This window comes from Euphorbia lathyris, chromosome 5 (genome assembly GCF_963576675.1).
Source record: "Euphorbia lathyris chromosome 5, ddEupLath1.1, whole genome shotgun sequence".
Taxonomy (NCBI): domain Eukaryota; kingdom Viridiplantae; phylum Streptophyta; class Magnoliopsida; order Malpighiales; family Euphorbiaceae; genus Euphorbia; species Euphorbia lathyris.
The window spans coordinates 89,507,144-89,522,086 of record NC_088914.1 but is presented as its reverse complement, the minus strand read 5'-3'; the positions used below and the strand labels follow the sequence as shown (position 1 = coordinate 89,522,086).

At 36.1% G+C, this 14,943-nt stretch overlaps 1 protein-coding gene across 1 annotated transcript; it reads right to left on the bottom strand.

Annotated features, from left to right (window-relative positions):
- Positions 1–612: 612 nt before the first annotated feature.
- LOC136229278 (uncharacterized) lies at positions 613–4,685 on the bottom strand. Its single transcript, XM_066017957.1, has 4 exons — positions 2,790–4,685; positions 2,349–2,603; positions 1,332–1,451; positions 613–888 (listed from the first exon to the last, which is right to left on the bottom strand). Exons 1-4 carry the CDS (start codon positions 3,876–3,878, stop codon positions 838–840), a joined length of 1,515 nt encoding a protein of 504 aa, XP_065874029.1. The 5' UTR covers positions 3,879–4,685; the 3' UTR covers positions 613–837.
- Positions 4,686–14,943: the final 10,258 nt, after the last annotated feature.

Here is a 14,943-nt window from a genome sequence, read left to right as displayed (position 1 = left end):
CGTAATTAACCAAAATATCCGAAAATAATAAACACAATTCACGAATAACCATGCGATAATGTTCAAAAGTGAATTATAATAAAGAGAAAAAAAGTTAATAATAAAAAACGGTTTTGTACCGTTGCTTAAGCGGAGCCCAAGTGCCTAAAAATCGCCATGGGCTAAAAAAACACCCAGAGGAACTAGTCAAAGAAATTCAGGACAGATTTTCGATTTCGAGCGTCTAGACGGGGCCTAGGCGGCCTATTTCTGAACAATGATATCGAATAGAAAAGTTGTGTTCCGGATAAACCACGGGTATGAAAGTCATTTTCGGTAAACCGAATTACAATCTCCAATGCTCTCCAAGATTAACATAACAATCCCCTAAACTCATACACTCGAAGTCTAATCGTCCCAAAAAATAATTATAATTTGGGCACACGGCCAGCCAGGTGGTACGGGCTGTTTATCTTCTAAACTTCTCTTAACACACTTGAAACACAAAATAAACTCATAGACAAACTAATAATTTTTCAATGTGGGACAAAGGTAAAAATAGTTTTCAAGGCAACAGCTAGCCGTTATTCCAACATAAACTAAAACTCATTTACAAAGCAGACAAAATGCCAGTCAGCAATGCAATTTACAACTTTATATTTAATCACACCAAGTTAGACAACAGGTGTATTCTTTGTTCCATATATGACAGGTGTATAGACAAAGCTACAATTTATCATGTTCTTCAAAAGAGTCATGGAAATTAACTTCACAGCAGGTTACACACCTTTGTTAGAGATGAAAAATTTACATCCTAATTGCAAGGTTGAGCAACTATACCTTCTGTCCATATTCTGTTCATTCATTGGCTTTGTAGAAATGCAGCAATTTGAGAGGTGAAACCTTTTCCTGCAGACAATATATTCAGAAGAAAGTTCAAAAGCGTGGCACATATAGACATATATATATATATATATATATATATATATAGGCTTAATATGTCAGTTGCCCTCTCGAGCCTTGGCGCAACGGTAAACGTTGTTGTCTTGTGACCAAGAGGTCACGGGTTCGAGTCTTGTCTAAAAAGCTTGATTAGCTCATTGACCTTAAAGTGTCGTGATTAAGTTCAAGGGGCAAATGGATCACTCTAAGCAAGTTTAGAGAGCCAATTAGTTCACTTTAAACAAATCCAGGTGACCAATAGGTTATTTTAAGCAAGTTGATGGGGCTAATGAGCCACCATGTAAGCTCAGGGGCCAATAAGTTTTTTGGACAAGTTCAGGGAGCTCTTGATGTATTAAGCCATATATATATATATATCTGCAAATGTACAGAGGAAGAGATTCAAGGACCTGCATGATTGCTTCTGACTGGGGAGGGAAATGAAAACCTATGGAGCAATTCTGCAACATTTCAGGACTTCTCATCCAAGCCCTGCGCCCGTCGCTCACTTTTATCTTATATTTGAACATCTGAAATAAGAAAAAACACCACCATTTGATTGATTGTATGCGGATGAATAAAATTTTGCACATGCATACAAATAAAGGTAGCAATTCATGTAATTGGGTCGTGTTTGTGTCGTGTCAATTATCGGATTAGTACCAAATGAGTCAACTTTAACCCAATCCAAACAATTCCATGTCATAATCATGTCAACCCAATCAGTTGGTATCGTTTTTGCATTGTGTTTGCGGAATACAAGTAATTACTATCTTTGTTAATGGTTACATTTAAAAATATAGGAAGATATAATAGTACTTCTAAAATATTTAGATCATTTTTGGATTAGTAGGTTAACTCTAACCTTCCAAAAGTTTGACCCAAAATCTATTTAACAAACTCCTAATCCGTTTATATTATGTTAGTTCGTGTAATGGGTGCACAAGTCACATGTAATTAGACTATTTCAGTAAAGAAAGACATGTAAAAATATGTGAAATTTACATGGGAAGTTCGAATCGTATTAGCAGCTCAATCAAGTCCTAACCCAACCAAAAAAATTGGGAATCAATTTCATATCAACCCAAAAATGACCCATTCATTATCTTTTTAATGAAACACCAACCCACTAAATACGTGTCTTGTTTCAGGTCTCGTACACAATTGCCACCTCTAGCACACATAGAAATTATGGCTACTTTTTCAAATTTTATTTGCCTGAAGTTTGAAATTACGGCTACTTTTTCAAATTTTATTTGCCAGAAGTTTGAAATAATGTCTTTTTCCCCTTGCAAATTTGGCACAAATAAATGTGCACTCAAACTTGATTATTGAACCAAAGGAATGAACATGATATCAAAAACTGGAAGTTGATGCCAGTGCCATATAATTATTGAATCACTTGAATAAAAAGATGGAACTCAAACCTCTGAAAGAGGAATAGTTGGCCTCTCCATCTCTTCTCCATCAATGACGGCACCCGTGCCTTGGCACTCTGGGCAGAATGCAGTCTCAATTAGACTATTAGAAGCTTTCATCTTTCTTGTTTTACTGGCTTTAATTACATTCTTTCTCTTAGATCTCCTTCTCCCTTTCAGACCAACTGGTTGATTTTTCGCCATTTCATATTCACACAAAAGTATCCAGTGTACGAGGCAGGAGGTATGAAATACGTGAAATGCCTACATGTGATAAATTATATTTAGAATTAAACAAGCTTTGGAAGTTCTGTTTTCAATAAATTTAGAGAAAATAAATTCATGCCCCAGAAAAAAAATAAGGGATCATGGAGGCAAATAGTTCAACCAAATATGAAAGATAACACAGAAGACACAAACTGAACCATAGGCGTTATAGGAAATCGTTACCCCATTGATGTTTCTGCTACTGCACACAAGTTTTCCTGTCTTCATGTTTACAAGAGTTGCTACATCTTTCTCAGGCAGCATTTTCTGCTGACAAATGTCACACATTCTTTCTGCTGCTATGCGCTGCTGTCGTCTCACTTCTCGCCTTACTGTCTTGCTTGTGATAAACCTTGAATGCAGAAGCTGATCATCATATTGATCCAATAGCAATCTATGCCCACTATTTGAAGCAGAAGATTCTTCACTAGATGAATCATACTGACGACTCAAAGACTCGCTGACATCCCCTGGATCAGAAAAAGATTTCTTTCTTTTCTTATTAGCCCCCTCACCGTTCTCTGAGTCTACTGCAGGACTAGATGACAGCAACAATTTTACATCATCAAGCAATCCTTTTCTTCCCAAATCATAGTTATAAGAAAATGTAACAATTGCAAAGTCATGCTCCGGAACCTTAACATTGTCCTCATCATCAGAACTATTTACCCCTAACCATTCGCACCATATCCTAATAATCTCAGTTGACGCTTTACCCTTCTTAGTGAACCTTGCAGCAATTTGTCCAGAACCGACAAACCTGGCTTTCAAATTCGAAATTTCATCCTTAACAACTACGTTAGGAATTACTAGACCATTAGTTCCTCCATTGCCTGTCAAATGCTTATGAAGTTCAACATTTCCACTGCCACCATATTTCACAATAGCTCGATTGTTGCCAGTACTTTGAGACTCCAACAACCGACTCGGGTTACCATTTCGTATGTCTGCTTGTCGTGCATCCTCACTTGAATTGTCAAAGAAATGAATACCATCACTAAAGGGCCATGGATTTGGCTTCAACAGAGTAAGCTTAGCAGCTGATAACCTTTCAGAGTGAAGACTTCCCTTCAAGTGATCAAACAACACATAATCACTATAGCATGGTGCAAGACACAAAGCACAGAAAAAAACGAACCGCTTCCCATCTTCACGAAGTTCCACATAAGGGTGTCCTTGCAATCTCACATTGTGCAGAGTACTTCTAGCCAACTGCTCCTTTAAACTACCGACACCCGTCTTTGGCAATCCCAAATCCCACCTTCCCGCCATCCGGGAACTTCCACCAAACAACTCTCAAAGCAGGTAATTCAAATGCACAAAACCACAATTCTAAAATTCAGTTCTTGTCTTTTGAGATATCGAAACAAATACCACCACTACTTGATTAGCAAATTCTCGAAATTACTTCCCCAAACCCCAATTCAAATTCCAATAGGTCCACTAAGCCCCTTTAAACTGACAACAGAAACAAATCTAATTCCAGGCAGATCACCAAACCCTAAGGATCTCCAATTACAGAATAACATCATGGAAACCCTAAATTAAGTCCTAAATTTCGCTAAATTACACCGTGCAAACTATAAATCAACGTCTAAAAGCACCGAACCCAATGAAAAAAAGCCCTAATAAATCTTCAATTCACAGAAATTCAGCTCCAGAATAAGTCAAAAAAAAAAAATCGAAACAATACTAAAACCAAAGCGCTACAATTAGTTTCCAACTTTACATATTCGTATCGTGGTCGGTATAGGAGAATTCGGAAGAGACCGTCGAGTACGTACAGAAACAGAGAGCGAGACGCGAGCCATGGAGAGCATAAGAGCATGGGCGTATGAATCCTCCATTGACATCTCCATATGCGCCCGAGCAGAACGACAAACCAAAGGATTCTAAGCTGTTTGGATAGAGAGAAAATGAAGCGAGAAACGGTGAGAAAATGTGAGAGAATTCTGAGAGACGAACGAAGAAGAAAACAAGGAAGAAGATGAAACTGATAAAACGACTCTTAACCGAAATTTGGTTATTTGAACATTGACAGAGAGAAATTCGGAGACGCAAGATTAGCGGGTTTGGTAAGAAAATAGGTGGGTAAAGTACGAAATTAGCCTCGTGTAGAACAGATTTAGAATCTACGTTAATATTACTCATAGAACTCCTGCGTTTGTCTGGACATTTTTTAATCAAGTGTAACTCAAGTGGGTAATTTAAAGTGAAATAATTTATTGCGTTTGTACATAAGATAATAAGATAAGATATGTGATTGTTTATAATAATATAATTATATATAAAATTATTTTTTATTTATTTGTATAAATAAAATTATTTATTATTAAAATAAAATTATTTATTTTATATATAAAATTATTTAATGTAACCAATCGTTGGTTGGCGCAGTGGTAGCATGTGGTTGCGCTTGGTAGGGCGGTCTGAGGATCGATCCCCCACAACAGCGATTGGGAGGGGTTTAAATACTGTAATCTTTGGACCCGTCCCGAATCCGGATTAGTCGGCCAATAGAAAAAGATTTTTATCACTAATTTAGGGTGTAAAGAAAATTATCTAAAATTTATCCTCACTTACTATACTTTTTAATTACATCTTAAAATACACAAGGTTACCTAATTACATTTACTCTCACCCACTTTAAAATAGGGTTTTGCTATTCACCGCTTTCAAATTACTTATCACTGCCCCTTTTTAGATATTTTCGTCCTTTTCATTTTTTCATTCAAAAACTTAATATCCTTTCTCTCCCAAGCCAAAAATTGGATTTCTGAAAATGGACCCGAGAACGTTGAGAAAATCGAATAACTACAGTTCCTATTTACACTAATTGAAATTCGTCTCCGAAAACTAACTGATCCCAGTATATATAAAAAAAAATCATCCAAATTGGCCTAAACGGGTGATTCACACCACTTGGCGTAGGCAGAAACGGATGAACTATCTGTTTCCGCCTAGGAAGAAACGGGTGGTTCATCTGTTTCTGCCTAGGCCAGGTGGTGTGAATCACTCATTTAGCACATATTCAATGAGTTTTGTCTCCGAATCCGTAGACGGAACTTGTGTTTTCGATTCGATTTTCAAATAAAAATATTTATCCGATGAATCATTAGTCTTTTTCCTCTACCGTGTTTAAGTCCTATGAATGTTGTTCGGGTTTTTGAATTTCAAAAAAATTTGAGAGAATTTCAGTTTTTGAGTTTAAAAAATGAAAAGGGTAAAAGTGTCCAAGAGAGAGCGATGATAAGTAATTTGGGAGTAATGAATAGCAATCCACTTAAAATATCATCTAAGCCATAAAATATGTTTGGTTTACATATTGTTTACTGTTGAAAAAAACTGCTTTTCCAAAAAGCAATAATTTTGTAAAAATCTATTTTTCATTTATAAAAGACAAAACAATATTTTTCTAACCAAACATTTAAAAATTAGGTAAACAAACAAACCCCTTAAATTCGCCCTCAAAGTTGGCATGAAGGTTAATTTAGCTCATTTCAATTTTTGAATATCAATCCAGTTCTTAAAATGGCATGAAGCCATAATCAAATCCCTCCTAAAAATATAATATATTTTTAATACCCAAACTTTATCACGTTGATATTTTCATACCCAAAATTTATTTTTATAGTATATTATTAATACTCAAACTTTATCAACATTTTCATACTTAAAAATTATTATATTCTGTGCTGTCGCAGGACGATTTGGCATCGGTGCATTACTTTATACGCCACTGCATAATATCAATGCATATTTTAAGCGGTTTAGTGATATTTTATTTTATCTTTGTTTCGAGGAGTGTCTATCAGAATTAATTGTTCGTGATCCATACTTCTATTTCGAGAGATGTTTAGAGATTTTCTTTATTAGTACATTTTTTACCTCTATTTATTTTCTCATATTTGATCACTTAATATAATTATTGCATTAGAAAACAAAATTATTTAAAAGAAATAAACGAAGAATTCATAATTACAAAATGTATTATTGCATTCATATTTTGCATCGGTGCATAAAGTAATGAGCCCACGTCAAAGCATTATGCGGCTACGCAGAATATAATAGTTTTTTAGTATAAAAATACATTTCAGATTAAATGTTAACATGTTCAAGTTTGGGTATCAAAAATATATTATATTTTCAGCGTTGATTTGTTCGGATAAAAATATGTTGTCCCTTGTTGAGTGTCCCCTTCCCTGACCCCATTTATTTAATTACAAGTGTCAATTTAATCCTAATAAGCATTTAATTTTAATTCCAACTTTATCAATCGTTAACCAACTCTAACGTTATCTTTGTTAAGTTTCTGCACCAAAAAGGTCTCTTCTCCTCAGCATATTTTCTTTTGAATTTTTCTTCCTATTCGTTAACAAAGTTGTTCCTTCGGATTTCTTCAGATTCTGCTTTCTTCAAATTCTGATATCTAACCGAGTTCTTCCTTTTGATTTCTTCTAAAATTCTGTTTTCTCCAGGTTCTGAATTTTTACAAAGTTCTTAATTCCAATTTCTTCCGATTATACTTTTCCCCAAGTTCTGATTTTTAATAGAGTTTTTCCTTCCTATTTCTCCGATTCAGAAATCATTAGCAAGAAGCATAATGAACAACTTCCCCTAAAACTAACATAAAAAACAGTTGTAATTACGTCGTTTCAAACTAATAATTTTCTGGAGAAAAAGTGGAAGAGAATTGGGTTCAACTAGGAGGAGAAGAGAAAGAAAATTCAGCAATAAAAGTACGAAATTAGAAGAGAAATAAACCTGTAATCACCTGTAATCGGAAGAGAATGAAAATGTAATCGAAATCGAGAAAAAATCGCAACCGGAAGAGGAAGAACTCTGTTAATTGAAGAAAAACTTGAAGAGACGCGTTGGTGCTGAAGGAAGGAGAAAGGTTGCTGCTGAAGGGAATTAACAAAGTTAGGATTAATATTAATTGAACGTAAACAGAATTCAGAAATTAGAATTAAGTGCTGATTAAATTGACACTTGTAATTAAATAAATGGGGGATAGGGAATGAGACACTCAATAAGGGACAACAAATTTTTATCCGATTTGTTTATGGGTTAATTTGACCATTCACACAAATTTTAAGGACTTAGTTGATACCTAAATATTGGTCTGGACTAAATTGACCATTCATATCAACTTTAAAAGCGAATGTCAACCTTTATTCGAAAAGTTTGCATACGAAAATTTGCATAAGCAAATATAGAAAGAAGCAGTAAATGACTAATGTTCTTAAAATGAAAAAAAAAATAGGATTTCAAAAAGTTTTAGAAAATTTTTTTTCTTCTGTAATATTTTTCTCACTTTCTTCTTTATTATATATATATATAGATGAAAATGTTATATTTTCATTAAGTATTAAGATTGCAAGTACATCATAAAAGCAATCGGCAATAAAATCTCACACATATATATATGATCCATTGGAATAAGAAAACAACTATAAAAAAGCAAAAAAAAAAAAAAAAAAAGTCATTAAAAGTATAACTAACATAAATATAATAGTTAAAACATATATTTATTGTAACTTCAAATTTACAGCGAAGTATCTGTAGTATAATCTTCATTATCGGAATCATTTTCGAACTGGTTGTAGCACGTGGATATGTATTATTATATTGTCTATCATCTTAAATTCAATTCATGTATTTTGTGTGATAAAATGACATTTAGGTAAAATAAACATTCTTTTTAAAGAAAAACATCATTTTTCTTCTTAGCTAAAAATCAACTGATGTGAGGACGTGTGGGAAGATGTATGGCTTCAATGTGTTGTCGCCATGATCCGCCGTAGGATGGTTAGATTTTGTCAGGGTACTAAGGATAGACGGTGGTGATTGAGTTCGCAATTTGGACGATCAGGATTGGAGTTGGTAGATAGATAGAAGAAGTAGATTCAAATTTTCGGACATTTGATACCGCCAGTGAAAAGGAATTTGGATAAGAGTTAAAGACCGTAACGGCGTACCTCTTCAATCTTTTCTTTTATTTTATTTTTTTATTTACGAGATAAAGTACTGAAATAGATTTATAGTTTTAAAAAATATCAATTTAGGTTTCACATATAAAATAGTACCAATATCGATTTAACATCTAAAAAAATACCAATTTAGATTTTGATAACGGAATGAGACACGTTATTGATATTACTTGATAAATTTTGTCAATTATAGGTGGAGGGAGAAATTAGAACTTAGGGTCCGTTTGGTTGCTACTTTTCATACTCATGTTTGCCTTTTTATTTCAAAAGGGAGAGTTTTAGGTGTTTGGTTAGTGATCTCATGTTTGCCTTTTAAATCTGAAAAGCAGCATTAGGTGTTTGGTTAGTGACCTCCTGTTTGCCTTTCACACCTGAAAAGCAGCTTTTTATAAAAGCAGAGAATCTCTACTTTTTGGAAAAGGAGCTTTTTCAAAAAGCAAACAGCAAACCGTAACAGCAAACAGCAAACCGTAACAGCAAATGGCAACAGCAAACAGCAAACCGTAACAGCAAACAGCAACAGTAAACAGTAGGTAAAACAAACGGGCCCTTAATATAGTAATAGGAATGACGTGTCCAATCCGTTACGGATACCTAAATTGATTTCATTTTTTAGACGTTAAGCATATATTGATGTTATTTTGTACGTAAAGCCTAAGTGGATACTTCCCCAAAACCCATAAGCTTATTTTGATACCTTATCTGATTTTACTTTTAGTTTGTAAAAAGATGCGATAAACTTAGGATCCGTTTGTTTTACCTACTGTTTACTGTTGCAGTTTGCTGTTACAGTTTGTTATTTACTGTTGGAAAATAATGCTTTTCCAAAAAGTAGAGATTCTCTACTTTTGTAAAATGCTACTTTTCAGGAGTAAAAGACAAACAGAAGATTACTAACCAAACACTTAGAACTCTTTATTTTGAAGTGAAAAGGCAAACAGGAGCACGAAAATTAGCTACCAAACACTCCCTTAATCAATTTAGGGATAAAGTTTAACAGAAAATTACTAACCAAACATCTAGAACTCTCCATTTTGAAGTGAAAATGCAAACATAAGCACGAAAAATAGCTACCAAACACTCTCTTAATCAATTTAGGGATAAAGTTTAGGTTTTTGGAAAAGTATCAATTTACCTTGCACGTATAAAATAGTACTGATATAGTCTTAACATTTAAGAAAAATATCAATTTAGGTTTCGATAATGAAATATGACACATTATTTATATTGCTCAGTTAAGTTCTATTTCGAATTCCGTTATTGAGACCTAAATTGGTACTTTTTTCAAACGTTAAGCTTGTATTATTTTAGGGTAAATTCTAAAAACAACCCCTGTGGTTTGATGTTGTTCCAAAAAAACCCTTGTGGTTTGTTATTACAAAAAAAAAGGACTGTGGTTTGCGCCGTTAACCAAAAAACGGAAAATGCCTTAACGGTGTTAAAATGCTGACGTGGCACAGGGGTAAGGTTGGAAATTCGATTTTTTTTTTTTTAGTTTTCTTTTTTCTTTTTCTTTTTCTTCTTCTTCCTCTCCTCCTTCTTCTTCTCTCTCCTCCTTCATCTTCTTCATTCTCCCTTCTCCCTTCTTCTTATTCCTTCTTCTTCTTCTTCCTTCTCTCCTCCTCCTTCTTCCTTCTCTCCTCCTTCTTCTTTCTTCTTCCTTTTTCTTCTTCCTTTTTCTTCTTCTTCCTCCTTCTTCTTCTTCTTTTTTTCTATTCTTTTTTTTTAAATTCCCTTACTCGAAGAAATCTGGAATTTTTCCGAAATCGGGAAAATTCCAGATTTCAGTTAGAAATCTGGAAATTTTCCAGATTTCCGAAGAAATCTGGAAATTTTCGAAACTTAAAAAAATAAAGGAAGAAGAAGAGGGATGAAGAAGAAGAAGAATGGAGGAGGGGAGAAGAAGGAAGAAGAAGAAGAAGAAGAAGAAAAGAAGAAAAAGAAAAAGAAAAAATAAAAAGAAAAATTAAAAAAAAAAATTCAGAAATTTAAAAAAGAAGAAGAAGAAGAAGAAAAATTTAAAAAAATAATTTTTTTTTCCAACTCTACCCCTTGCCACGTCAGCATTTTTAACGGTGTTAAGCCCTTTTCCGTTTTTCGGGTAACGGCGTAAACCACAGTCCTTTTTTTTTGTAAAAACAAACCACATGGGTTTTTTTGGAACAACATGAAACCACAGGGGTTGTTTTTGGAATTTACCCATTATTTTATATGTGAAACCTAAATTAATACATCCTCAGAAACCATAAATCCATTTTGGTACCTTATCTCATCAATTTATGTCCGAATTTAGGGTTAAATATATCTTTGATGACTAAACTTATATGATTATCTCAAAATAGTCATTTAACTTTAATTTATCTCAAAAAAAATTATATAATTTAAATTTTATTTCAATAAAATTACTTTTGGGATTCATAAGCAAACACACACTAGAAAAGTAATGTGTGGCTATCATATCAATAATAATCAACTTTCACAGTTTATACGGTTGCCACCTAAATAATGTGATTTGTTTCATACCGCCCCTTATTTCCCACATACCGCCCTCAAATTATAATTTTGCCCTTCCCTTTTATATTTGAAAAATTAAGTTCAAATTGACATTCTAACTCCCAAACACATTAATTTAAACCCGAAAAAGAACCCGAACTAATTATGGCTGGACGTGGAGGTAAAGGAAAAGCAATAGGGCTCATTCCGGTATGTGTTTGAACAATGTGTTTTTAAATTTTTTTTTTTAAGTTTTCTGTCCCGAAAATCGGGATAGAAAAATTGTTTGAATTTACTCATGGCGGGTCCTGGACCCGCCATGAGTAGAATCATGGCGGGTCCAGGACCCGCCATGAGTAAGAGCATGGCGGGTCCAGGACCCGCCGTGCTAATAATGGCGGGTACCTGGACCCGCCATGCTTCTACTCATGGCGGGTCCAGGATCCGCCATGGCGGGTCCTGGACCCGCCATGGTCTGCTTGACGGCGGGTCCTGGATCCGTCGCTACGAGACCCGGTCGGTTTTCTGTCCCGATTTTCGGGACAGAAAACTAAAAACTAAAAAAAAAATTTAGTAGTTAGCATATTGTTTTTTGAACTTTAGCGTGTTGTTTGTAGAAATATTTAGCGTAATTTTTTTGTAGAACTTTAGCGTGTTGTTTTTAGAAATATTTAGCGGATTATATTTACAAAATTAGCTTGCTGTTGAATGTTTATTTTCCAGCATGACATTGGAGAGGGTTCCGGACATCACCATCCTTCTAAACGTGGCGTCACAGCCTCTCGACGGAGGGAACGAGGAGCAGAGAGGCTCATGGCGGATGCTCAAAGGGCGCACGTGACAGTGCAGCGGCCCATGAGTGACGATGAGGACTATGTTACCATGGATGATGCTGAGGATTTTCCCGAGAGCGACCCTAGCCCAGTTCGTCGGGCGGCGAAGGGGAAGGGTGGTCGTGCCGAGTCATCTAGTAAATAATTTACATTTTTCTCATAATTTTTTTATTAATTTACTTTACTATAGAAAAATTGTTTAAATGTTATACGTTTAATACTATTGTAGGGAGTAGTAAGCGCTCGAGGAATGTTGTAGACGATGACTGGGTTGTGACTTTCCCAGCTTCTTGGGACATGTCGCTTCTACCATATGGATCGGACAGCTGAGGTCGGAGCTCAGGGGCCACACTAGAGGGACATTCTGCAGGAGATTGAATGAGTGGTATAAGAGCGCTCGTCCAGAGGTCAGGGCGTTTATACGGGGATCACAACTAGCACACCTCCCATCTACCATGTACACACACATTGATATGCCCCTTATATGTGCTTTTGTGGAGCGGTGGCAGCCAGATACGTCATCATTTCACATGCCATTTGGGGAGATGACGATTATGCTGCATGACGTCTGGGAGATTCTACGTATCCCAGTGGAGGGGCGACCGGTGTCTGATAGCATTGGTGGGGAACAGCTTCAGTCGGTAGTGATGGAGTTGTTTGGGGTCACTAGAGATGTGCTGCTTGCTTCCCATTGGAAAGGTGGCGGGGTATTCTGCACTTCAGTTGTCTCTTTATGCTCTGTAGGTCGGATGTCTGAGTTTGAGGCTATCGGGTGGATTTTTTAATGTTCGGTTCCACCTTATTTATAGACAAGAGTGGCGACCGCATCCGACCCGCGTGCGTACTAGAGGTGCAGGATGGGGTAGAGGATGTGGCTGGATACTCCTGGGGCACAGCTACACTAGCATACCTATACCGGCAGCTAGGTGTTGCTAGTAGAGGAGATTATGGACAGATAGCGGGTTGTCTGACTCTTTTGCAGGCGTGGATATACGAGTATTTCCCGTGTTTCAGACCTCAGCGACAGGGACTCTTACCCCATCTGGATGCTCCCCGAGCTCGTATCTGGGTCCCAACACAGCAGCCTAGGATAGAGACTCGTTTGAGAGATTTGCGTCGCCGTCTTGATAGATTGATAGCGGTGGAGGTACGATTTCTACTTGTACAGTAATAAATTGTTTAAAATATATTAATTTACTTTTATAATAATTAACTTGTTACATTTGTAGGTGATGTGGATGCCATACGGTCCTGACATAGTGACCCGCACTCCTAGGACTATTTATAGAGGATGGATACGATACTGGGATGTCATGGAGCCGTATATGCCTGATAGATGTCTCCGTCAGTTGGGGTATATCCAGATTGTACCCATGACGGCTTTCAGGGCCACGAAGGTTGTACGTCCTTGGAATAGTAGTCGGTATCGGTTAGAGCATCCAGTTGTGGTTGCTGACGACAATTGGGGATTTTTCCCAGCAGCATCGACGCTCATGTTGATGATATACACTCTTGCTCAGATTCCATCATGATGTGATGAGACGTACATGGAGTGGTACACTAGATATTCACATCCACACATCATGCCCGACATGGATGCACACCCACAGACAGTTCTCACTCGTTCGAACAGTGAGCTTGTAAGTAATATTGATTTTATCTGTTAATACGAGTTTTTAACAGTAATATTAATTAATAACATTTTGTTTTGTTTTTTGTTTTTTTGCAGTGGGTTAATCGGTGGACTACTGTGGGCACTGGCATGTTAGCAGCTCTTCGACGCGTAGATGAAGAGATGGTAGAGGTGTGGGCGGAGGAAGTGGATAAGCTTATGCATGATTGGCATTTGGCCAAATGATTAGTGATGTTTAAACAGTATTACTAGTATGTTTATTTTAGTTGTTTCAGTTGTACTAAACAGTATTACTAGTATGTTTATTTTAGTTGTTTCAGTTTTACTAGAAACAGTAATTCCAATTAAACAGTAATCTGAAGTTCAGTAATGATAAGAAACAGTAATTCCAATTAAACAGTAATCTGAAGTTCAGTAATGACAGTAAACAGTAATTCAAATTAAACAGTACTTTCACTTAAATAGTAAGTTCACTAAAAAGTAATGACACTAAACGTCATATCCTGCAGCTCTTGATAATCTATCCCACTATGCTTGTCGATCTGCATACAAAAGGTCCCATCCTTCAACGCTACTGTCACGACATATGTTCCAGTTAATTAATATCGGCGGCACTGGAAAATCTCTGGATAAATCCAGCCGAATATAATGTTCGTACCCACTACCTAAATGAGCAATAACAATTTCTCGTTGTGGTCGTGTAGCAGTTGCCGGTGCATACAACGGTAGCACAGTACCACATGAAAATAAGCTCCCTCCATTCCCATATCCGAAAAAAAATACAGCAGCATTGTATAATGACGCAATCGGATACAAGTCATCATAAGTTAGCATCCAATGTTCCCTTGTACAATTCCCACCATCCCAAGCAATCCGCTTAACTGCCGCTGCAATCCCATCATAGTAAATTGGCTCGTATAAAGTACGTTTAGCAATTATTTCATTCACTATAGCCGTTCTAACAAAATACCAACTCTTTTCATCACCGAATACTCGGTCTGCCACAACACGGAACCCACAGTTACCATCACCCTTGACATCGAGATAGGATTCAATATAAGGCTTTATGATTTCAACGATTTTGTCATAATTATGGTAATCAGTAATATCACATTCAGTGGCAGCAGTACCCATAATAATATAACTTTGGACTTAATAAACATTTAATAGTAAAAGGAACACAATTGATTCTATACAAAAAGTATTACGTAAATTAAAAATAATGGTAAAAAATACCTGCTGATCGGTTAGAAGAGCATCCACGATTCCGAACCGAACTGGAAGACCGAGCCCATCCACGACGACTGTCACGGTACTCCCACGCACTAGGCATACGTTTGGTTGATAACGCTCCTTTCGATCATCCTCGAACATCGGCTTTGACT